The 11,134-nt window shown below is 34.4% G+C and overlaps 1 protein-coding gene across 1 annotated transcript; it reads left to right on the top strand.

Annotated features, from left to right (window-relative positions):
• The first annotated feature begins 74 nt into the window (after positions 1-74).
• Positions 75-10,906, top strand: LOC138305620 (uncharacterized). The gene is made up of 4 exons (XM_069245919.1): positions 75-173; positions 2,604-3,222; positions 3,672-3,705; positions 4,053-10,906. Exons 2-4 carry the CDS (start codon positions 3,094-3,096, stop codon positions 5,033-5,035), a joined length of 1,146 nt encoding a protein of 381 aa, XP_069102020.1. The 5' UTR covers positions 75-173; positions 2,604-3,093; the 3' UTR covers positions 5,036-10,906.
• The last annotated feature ends 228 nt before the right edge of the window (positions 10,907-11,134 follow it).

The raw sequence follows: 11,134 nt of genomic DNA, 5'->3' as shown, positions 1-11,134 counted from the left end.
TATTTTTGTGATCGATTGAAATAATATCCGGTCCGGTTTTAGGAGAAATATTACAATCGAAAGTCATCGTCTATCAAACGCTTAAATCCTGAAAGCTTCCTTTTCCTTTCGGGCTACTAATTATAAGCCTAACTGACAGATTAGCCTAATGGTACACGGCTTTAATTGTAATGGTAAATATCGTTACTTTTACTAACCGACAATTTAATCGTGTTTTTAGGGCCCCAACTCGTACGGTAATGGTTCATGTTAGTTACAGTCTACAGAAGCCTCCTGTAGGCCATCCTCGATATTCCAGGGGTTCCGATCACTTACGATCTGTACACCCCTGGACTATTTCATAGTAAAACTGGAGGCAACAGAATAGAACAGATAACTTAGTCATTTGATGTACATCAAAAGAGCCGTATAACGGTACACTGTGGTTGACTCTGTGGCTTTGATGTTAGGCGTCACTCTCTCTGTAGTCTTCAAATGAAATATTTGCTAGCCTGTGATTGGTCAAATGTTTTCCGCTGAGCTGCCTTCAATTTCACTATGAGATAGTCCAGGGGTGTAGAGATCGTAAGTGATTGGAAGCCCTGGAGTATCGAGGATGCCTGTAGGCCTAACGTAATAAGAAATAATGCTATTTTTGTTGTCCTCTGGTGCACGTGTATCTATATCTGTAATATGAATTTAAGGCAAAGCCTCACAAGAGCGCAGCTACTTGTAAAAGATTATAACATCATAACTTTGCATTGTTTATATTTTCCCACGAGAATAACAATAAAATATTTCACTGACATGTACATACTATCGATAGTTAGAAAGAATTCAAAATAATCCAAATGGAATAGTTCAATATACTTTAATGTTGTTTTTATCAGATGCAGAGAAAACTTGTCAAGAGTCAAGAAGTTTTATTTAGAGTCACATACATGAGGAACATAATAACATTAGCACTGTAGTGCTATTCTTGCGACAAACATGTAAAAATATCACAGTACAAACAGGTAATATAGACAGGCAACAATTTAACTATGACAATCATGCAATAGATAGAGAATACATGGTTAGTATCTTACAATACAAGGTTTATTTTGGTGCGAGACTTAGGAAAGCCGAGATGACGAGGAAACAATATGAAAATACTCAAAAAACAATATATACCCGTTTAAAAATTACTTTGCAATACATACCTTTGCCATGAGCCAAGAAAAAAATGAAGTCATTCCAATGAATGTGATGTCACGTTTTAGCGGGACTGAATGACGTTTCATTCACTAGAAGGTTCAAGTTCTGGGTTAGAAAAAGTTCCGTCAGATATGGAACAAATTCATGTGATCGTATTGACGGATAAATCATTTTGTATTGACAGATAAAGCACAAGTGTATCCGGCAGTAGTTATCGGTCAGTATGTGGGAAAGTTGCAGGATAAATACATGATATTTAGTTGGAAACAGCTATCACAGTTTAGCAGAAATAAGAAAATTTAATTTATAGGTAATAACTTAATAATTACACTTGTATGTCACACAAATGTTACACAAAATAGGTTAAGACACTGAAGTGTAATGTACATAAATGCTAATATAGCAAAGTGTAAAAATTTACATGATATACACTACCATAGTGTGAATTAAAGATAGATATTGAAGTCATAGGTAGAAAACAATAAGCTAAAATAAGGTTTATAAAAGTAATGATCTTTGAAAAGGTTTGAAATATCACAGGTTGTATGGTATAATTACAAGCAGGTAGATTCCAAAGGGGAACAACTCATCCTTATATGGTGTGTACAGATGGTACAGGAGCAGATCTGTGTATCCCAGGTGTGAAGCAGTCTGCGAAACGAATTGTAGTTTTCAGCTATCCGACATTCAGTTGGCAGACTGTTCCACACCTGAGAAGCAGCGAAACAAAAAGATCTCTTACCATAATGTAGGTGTTTACCCTTGGAATCTTTACTTCTTTCTTCTCAACAAGATTTTGTAAAATATGAGGAGAAATATAATTTAAAATTTTAAAAACCTCAGAGGCCATATCTTTCATACGCTTAACATGTAAAAAATCAAATACTTGGCAACATGCCATGCTATCAAAAATATGCGCGAATCTGTGCTGTCATCTTTGGCGTCTGGTTTTGTGATGTCACTGCTGACGGTGCCGTGCGCTTTAGAACATACACAGTATATATTGGACCAGCACATTTATTGCATTGTTCTTGTATATGTGTAAATTAAAACTACTTACTGATTTACACATTTAGTCTAGTACAGAAATTTCAAATCTCGTCGTGCTGATAATCTAGTACAGAAATTTCAAATCTCGTCGTGCTGATAATGAGAATTAAAACATGGCTGCCTACATGGAGGCGCGAGACCTTTCATGCGGGACACAATTTCAAAGTCCAAGGGGTACTGGAGTGTATTGGAATCTGTATGCTCACACACTTGTAATGGTTAGTAGAGCTTCGCTTATCATACGTTATTAGCACAAGTATGACCAAGCCTTAACCTTGGCAAGTCTACATACTGGTCACACATGTAAGCATTCAAAAGCTCTTATAAAATCCAATATAAAAGAGAATTGTACATATATTAATATTTTATGTTTACAGTGACCACTATCAGACTGGACACCTAGACCTCAAATCTGGACAAAGCTACCGTGGAAAATCATATCCCTGGACAACCACCAACTGTAACCCTGGAGAACAGTAACCCTGGACAACCGTAAACCTGGACAGCTGTAACCCTGGACAACCGTTAGTTCGTAACCCTGGACAACCATAACCCTGGACAACCATAACCCTGGACAACCGTAACCCTGGACAACCGTAACCCTGGACAACCATAACCCTGGACAACCGTAACCCTGGACAACTGTAACCCTGGACAACCGTAACCCTGGACAACCGTTACCCTGGACAACAGTAACCGTAGACAACAGTAACTGTAGACAACTGTAGACAACAGTAACCGTAGATAACAGTAACCGTAGACAACAGTAACCGTAGACAGCCGTAACCAAAGACAGCCGTAACCCTGGACAACCGTATCCTTAGACAGCTATAACCCTGGACAACCAACCTGGATGACAAAAATAAGATGCGTTGGGGACGATACGGGAAGGTGATTATCTGGCTGGTTGCTGTTGTCGTTACCCTTCAGTTCCTAGACTATGATTGGAATATTCTCAACTTTTTACGGAGCGGTCAATCTTTGCCCAAACTGCAGGTTAGTTTGTTGATCAGTCCTAAATAAGTCATGGCTTAACAAATTAATGATTCTATACAGTAAAGTACATTTATAACAGATATACTTAAAACATGATCATGGTTTGAACATAGCATTTACTTATCTGAATATGTAAACTCATGTAACATGTAAACATTAAACCTGACTGTTCTAAGGGCTATTCACTAATGGCCAGGTTCTGTGATTTTGACGTTATGATAACGTTGAAATTTTCTTGTATTTCACCGTTTTTTTTAGCCCACCGTCATCAGATGTTTTTTACCGCTATTTCTCAGAAAGTACTGAAGGGATCTGTCTCAAATTTCATGTGCAGGTTCCCCTAGGGTCTGGTTGTGCATATTATATTTTCGCACTGTTTGTGAATAAGATGGCCGACAGGCTGCCATCTTGGATTTTGATAGTTGAATTGTGTTATCGTTATTTCTCAGAAAATACTGAAGCAATCAGTCTCAAATGTCATATGTGGGTTCCCCTAGGATCTTAATTGTGCTTATTGCATTTTGGGACAGATTGATTAACAAGATCTTTTTCAAATTTCATATGTAGTATATAGTAAAAGTTTGAAAAGCAGAGAAAAGATTCCTCTTTCCATTGCTGGATGTAGATCATTCTTTGGTGGGCGCCAAGATCCCTCTGGGATCTCTTGTTTTTCATAGCAGTAGGGAAAAAAAAGAATTGGCTAATTGTTCAATACCATAGAAAGTTTTGGCCATACTATATTTGATAAAAGTATTAATTATCTCATACTATGTTTGATAAAAGTATTAATTATCTTTTATATACTAATGTAATTGCATCTTTATTTGCAGACAAAAATTGCAGTGATAAAAAAATTGCAGAGGACAAGATCAGACAGTACAGCAACAAAACATCTCTAAGACTTAGTGATATACCTATAAGTACACCTTATGACCTTGACTTTCGCATTATAGTTATAACCTACAACCGTGCAAACTCTGTGGAAAGGTTGCTGGACTCCTTAAATGAGGCTGATTACCTGGGTGACAAGGTTGCCATAGACGTCTGGATTGATCGATCAAAATCAGGCATTATACACGAAGAAACTTATTTGACAGCGAAACGGTTTAGATTCAAACATGGCACCATTAACGTCCACAATCAGACAAAGCATGCTGGGATATATGGACAATGGATGAAAACGTGGAATCCTTCGCCAGATAGCAAAGAAATCGCAGTTATCTTAGAAGATGACTTGACGGTTTCGAAATATTTCTACAAATGGCTGAAAAATGTTCATAGGAAGTATGATTCGTTACCATATGTAAATGGATACGCCCTACAGGGGTACAGTATAAAACATGGCGGAGCGGGCGGACAACTCCGGGCACCAGGAGAGAACATTGTCTTCATGTACCCTATATTAGGTACTTGGGGGTTCTCACCAAGCCGTGTCAACTGGATAAGGTATGTACAATGGTACGACACTATGTCACAGGTAAAACAATTCAAGCCCACAGTCCAGGGTATCTTACCTACACTCTGGTACAACAACTTCCTGAAGCAGGGAAAGACCGATGGAATGTGGTCAATGTGGCATATCTACCATGCTTGGAAGTATGAGGAGAGGACTATCTACCCAAACCTTCCTGGGAGAGCAGGACTTACCGTCAACTGGAAGGAAGCAGGGCTTCATTATAACAAAGCACAGACTGTGGTGAAAAATAAGGATCCAATATTATCAGAGTGGGATGTGAAATTTGATGAATTACCTGGTGTACCAATACATCTGAATGTTAATGGTAAGGTTTGCCCGCAAGACCAATACATATAATAGTAATATTTAGATTGTGTATGTATAAGGCTATTCCATACACATCCTCAATACTCCAGGGGTTACTATCACTGTCGTGATATCCACATCATCAATACTTCAGGGGTTACTATAATTGAAGTTATATCCACATCCTCAATACTCTAGGGGTTACTATCACTTGGGTGGTCAGGTGGTGTAGTGGGTAAACCACTCGCCTTTTACCTAGCCAGCTGGGGTTCGATCCCCGGCACGGATGTGAAAAGGTTAGGGGTTACCTAACCGATCACGTGGGTTTTCTTCGGGCACTCCGTTTTCCTCCCACACTGAGATCCCTCGCACACTTACATTCGGGCCATCGAGAGTGATTTACATTAGTTGTATAACTTGTTTCTCAATCGATGTAAAATAAATAAAGTTTATATTATATATCACTGCCATGATATCTACCCCATCCTTAATTCTCCAGAGGTTACTATAATTGATTTAATATCCACCTCTTGACTATGGCATAGCAAAAATGAAGGCAGTTCAGAAGAAGTTGGACATCACTGTATTATCACTGGAGACCTGTGATTGATCAGTTTTGTTCTCCTGAACCGGCTCCAGATTTACTACGAAATTGTCTAAGGGTGGATATAAAGTCAGTTATAGTAACCCCTGGAGTATCGAGAATGGGGTGGATATCATGACAGTGATAGTAACCCCTACAGTATCGATGATGTGGATATAAAGTCAGTGATAGCAACCCCTGAAGTATCGAGGATGTTCCATTAAGAGATTGATCTAATTTCAGGATTGGCCTTGAAATGGTTTGTTTTGGAGGCGATCAGAGATTATTAAACAAAGGGCAGTATCAGTAATTTTTGTGAAGTCAGCTAACTGTCAAACTGTTGGCGGTGTAATAATTTTGGTGCTTTACATTTATAGTCTAATTATTTACGCTATCAGCATTTGTTCTTTTTGAAATAATGTTCTTACATAAACATTTTATCGGAGATTCAAAGAATGCGAAATACAAAAATTTCCACATCACTAATCCTTCCAATCTTTCAATAGTGTTACCCACTCCACCTTTTCCCGTCCGATCTCGTCTCATATTATTTTATAATTTATGGAGTTGGAAGATTTTTTGTCCTACTAATTTTTTTTTCATTTTTTTTATCTTTCTTTTTTTTTTTTTTTTTTGAACAAATCATTCTTATATTTACTTGAGACATGATATGATTATATCTGTTGCCGGTAGTTCTCTAAAGATTCCTTAAGTTGATTTCTAGTGTCTGATCTTTAATGTTGGTTTTTTTGTCATGATATATTTAATATGGTTTACAACTTTTAAGTGTATACTTGTGAGATTTACTTTTATTCAGAGATTTCAGCATTGACTTGTTAAATTTTAATGAGATTGTTATTTGCCATAGATAGCATTAATTTTTTATTTTCTAAATATTCTCTTAGATTTTTGAAATGTAATTTGTAATATGTGATTTTTCAAATTTTCAGCATGCACTACTATTTTTATTCTTGCATCATGCTAAGATAAAAAATATTTCCTAGATAACATATGCGGGCTCAATTTCATCAATCTTCCTTAGAAGTTGGGGAAGCTCCAAATCTAAAATCATTCATTGAAAACCATAACAATAACTGATTACAGAAATATACTTAACTTCAGATTTTTTCCTTAAAGTAACTCCTGTAATGCTTTCCTAAAAGGAAATTTCTTTAAACATTCCCTTGGGGCTACAGTTGCCAAATTATAAAGATGTCTGGACATATATGCACATGCCCTACTGACCGGTTGGTGGTTTTATTCCAGGTGCTCTGGCTTTCCTCCACCAAGAAACCTGTAACATCCTTACATGACCCTGTCTGTTAATTTAATATGATATAAAACTAATAAAACCTAACCCTAAACATTTCTTACGGAAAATTTTAAGTTTAGGACTTTCTTAAAGATGTTCAACTGCCAAGAGAGCATAAACGATGATCAACATTTGAACAATAATTGCTATTTAATCATGTAAATATATGTTCAATTAACATAAAAAATTATATTAAAATAACTTGTTTTGCTTTTGGTGGATGCTCAATCAGTACTTCATTCCATATAGGGCATAGTGATAGTAGTGCCATGTCCTTTTTGGGGACTCAAAGAATTATTTCTAATATTTTTATTTTGACTTAAAATAAGAAGCCAAACTTTCCAATGGTGGTATTAGTAGTAATGGTGTAAAGTAAATAACTTTTGTAACTGAAGATAAATACTAATTTGTCTGTTCCTCTTTTTAATTAAGAAAAAATACTGTTTGTCAGTGGTGGAGCATCTTTAAAGCTAAGCAATATTGATGATAAAGGGGTCTGGTTTGCTGAATAATTTAACTGTTAATACATACAGTGTACATGATAATATATATTCTGAAGCCTATGTTATATTACAGCTCACTTGTCAAATGTTCTATCGTCTTCTTTATATATAGTATAACAGAATCAGTAATTTTTTCACTTTTCATCAGTTAGGTAAAATCAGAGATTTAAATAGTATTATATTTAAATCTCTGGTAATATTTAGAGGTTACCCAAGTTTGAATATTTTTGTTTAGTAAAATTGATACAGCTTGCCACCAGTCTCTAACTGTACAATACTGGAATTATCAAGAAAATAGGTCTATAACTTTACTAACTAGGGGAGATAAATAATCTAGTACTAGAAATGTTTTAATCAAAACTCGTGGTCAGGTGCATGGGATGTCTGAACAGGGATAAAAGTTCAGACTTTTCCCAATGCGATAAACTTTATAACTGCTAAGGTGTTTTTTTGTTATTATTTATTTATATATATATATATGTACAATGTATTAAAAAAACTCATTTCAAGGCCTTTCTGCCTTCACATGTGTCTTCAGTCTGCCTTTACAATGTAAAGAATGGATCTGATCTGAAAGGATCAGTTTTGGGAAGTAACACTGTGTAACAAACTATGGTTATATAATTATAACTTAGGTCCTCAGAGGTCTGTTATTTATAACCGTGTTTTACTGTACATACCTAATATTGGTTTTTTATAGTGGATCAGCATTACTTTGAAATTGTGAATTGTGATTTTTACCAATACAACAAATAATATTTATCTTGCCAAAGTATTTGATGGAATCTGTGTGGATTTCTATATTACCAGGAAGTTGCACATCACTTTTGATTTACTCATTCACCCCTGAAGAAGCATTTAGACTCTTCTAAATCAAATAGTAGGGCAGTCCATTATGAAATATTAGGGGTGATTCTACCGTGAATGAGTTAATGTTAAAAGTTCACCACAATTTTGAAGCAAGTATTGGCAGAATATTTTTTTAGAAATCACTAACAAATATATTGTTAGAACATAGTATACCAGTACTTTATTACACATGGGTTATATGCCAAGAACTTGTGTATTTCATTACATGCGTTACGCCAAATATAAGAACACAATGTAGAATTTACCGATGTTTGCATACTAAGTCTGGGATAATGCTTTTGTACATACTACATAGGTCACCACATGAAAATTAGTTACAGTTTGCATACAGAATACATTAAAATCCATGCATGAATAAATTAATACACGATGATTTTACTGAATTTTAATTTTGGACCAATTTTACCCAAATAAATGTACTGTATGTCGTAAAGGAAAAGAGCAAATCATTGAAGGATTCAAATTACAAATCATTGAAAGATTCAAATTGCATTTAGTTCCATTTGCATTAATTTGCAAATGATACATGATAAAACATGCAATAGTAACAGATTCCTATGTACCATGTAGTATTGTTACAGATAACACAGTTCTATGTACTGTTGGTATTTACAGAGTTATCTGCCCATTACATGTAGTTATTGATTTTGAGGTTATGTTTTTGTGAGCATAACGTCAAACTTTTTCGGGGCCGCGGTGGCCGAGTGGTTAAGATGTCCCGACATAATACCACAAGCCTTCCGAACTCTTGGACATGAGTTTGATATGCCATATGGGGCAGTTGCCAAGTACTGACCACTGGGTCGGTGGTTTTTCTTGGGTACTCCGGTTTTCCTCAACCATCATGACCCTGGCCGTTGATAGGACGTAAAACTGAACAACCCACTTACACTTTTCAGAGAAAACATGTCAAGTTTTGCCCACAAAATAATGACATTAAAATGCATATCTACCCATAAGAAAGTGACTATGTGTTTTTAAAAAAAACTTTAGCATAGAAATAGCTTTATTTTTGGTGTATTTGCTATTTAAAACAATGTTTTACTGTACAAATTGTCTTTAATAGTGGATCAGCATTACTGTTATATTGTGAAATGCGGTTTTTACCAATGTAACAAATATTATTTATCTTGTCAAAAGTATTTGATGAAATCTGTGTGGATTTCTATATTACCAGGAAGTTGCACATCACTTTTGATTTACTCATTCACCCCTGAAGATGCATTTAAACTCTTCTAAAGTCCTGTGTAAATCTACATATGAGTATATGAATTATGGGTGAAATATCTATATATTTAATAATATGTGAATATTACTATTGAAGCCAATGTCTACAAACTTGTGTTCTTAATAAGTGAAAACGCTTTTAATTATTGTTTGGGTATTTGTACCAGTTAAGTACAAATGCCTGCAAGTTTTTGTTTTTAAACAGGAAATATTTCCAGCATAGAAATTGCTTTATTGTTTGTTTATTTTGCTGAATATGGGAATACCATCGATAAAGTTCATAAAGAAGATGTTCAGTGTCACAATTCCAACTTCCATACAGTTACCATATTTGACCCAAGAGTGTTTGAAAAATTAAAAAAGGTGCTTATTAAAACAAAATCATTGCAAAGCAAACTGCAATCAGATTCAGTTTTGGTCTTTATTTATGCCCAGGCAATTGAAATTGAGGCCAAAAAAGGGGGAGGGGCGCTTATAGGGACTGAACGCTTATTGGGTCGAATATGGTAGTCCCTAATTTTTATTTACAAACCTATTATGTCATTACTATTTGTGTATTATGTCATTACTATTTGTGTATTATATCGCTACTATATGTGTATTATATCATAACTATTTGTGTATTATGTCATTACTATTTGTGTATTATGTCATTACTATTTGTGTATTATGTCATTACTTTTTGTGTATTATGTCATTACTATTTGAGTATTATGTCATTACTATTTGTGTATTATGTCATTACTATTTGTGTATTATATGTTTAATATTTGTGTATTTTGTCATTACTATTTGTGTATTATGTCATTACTATTTGTGTATTATATCTTTACTATTTGTGTATTATGTCATTACTATTTGTGTATTATATAATTACTATTTGTGTATTATGTCATTACTATTTGTGTATTATATAATTACTATTTGTGTATTATGTCATTACTATTTGTGTATTATATCATTACTATTTGTGTATTATATCATTACTATTTGTGTATTATATCATTACTATTTGTGTATTATATCATTACTATTTGTGTATTATATCATTACTATTTGTGTATTATATCACTACTATTTGTGTATTATGTCATTGCTATTTGTGTATTATGTCATTACTATTTGAGTTTTATTATGTAACACTGAAATGTTTCAAATTTGAACAATAGGCTTATAAATAGAAATCAGGGATTAAATGTATAAAAGTTGAAAGTAATCACTTGGAATTGTGACCCTGACCATCTCCACATATCAAGGCCTATCATGTTTATATACAAAGTACATGCTTGTATTTGTTAAAATGTGACTATTGTCAGTGATTATCTTGCCATAAAACTTTTTTGTATCAAAATGCCGCTCTTGCTTTAGTCTTAAATTTGGAATTATGCTGTTGATTTATAAATAAAATGCTATCCTTAAACTACAAATGCCTGTTTTTTGGTTATTTACATTATCTTTTAGATCTAAGTTTACATATTTCAGGTTGTCATATGGACAATGATATGAATTCTGGTTTTTATGTTCAGGGTACCTTAGCATTCACGTAAATAACGAGTTCCTGTACAATGAAAATGTCATGTTATAGGCAACACAGCAATCTGATGATAACCAACAGACATGTGTCATATCGTGTATCCCACATCAACATTGTATCT

This window comes from Argopecten irradians, chromosome 13 (genome assembly GCF_041381155.1).
Source record: "Argopecten irradians isolate NY chromosome 13, Ai_NY, whole genome shotgun sequence".
In the NCBI taxonomy this organism is placed as follows: domain Eukaryota; kingdom Metazoa; phylum Mollusca; class Bivalvia; order Pectinida; family Pectinidae; genus Argopecten; species Argopecten irradians.
The sequence above is the reverse complement of the archived record's forward strand: the minus strand, read 5'-3'. Positions and strand labels throughout refer to the sequence as shown.

What these genes read in the sequence shown, in the direction of transcription:
- LOC138305620 (XM_069245919.1), top strand. Translation starts at nt 3,094, where the DNA reads ATGCGTTGGGGACGATACGGGAAGGTGATTATCTGGCTGGTTGCTGTT. An exon ending in AATCTTTGCCCAAACTGCAG is followed by an intron (nt 3,223 to 3,671) that starts GTTAGTTTGTTG and finishes GTTATTTCTCAG; the next exon opens with AAAATACTGAAGCAATCAGT. An exon ending in ATCAGTCTCAAATGTCATAT is followed by an intron (nt 3,706 to 4,052) that starts GTGGGTTCCCCT and finishes CTTTATTTGCAG; the next exon opens with ACAAAAATTGCAGTGATAAA.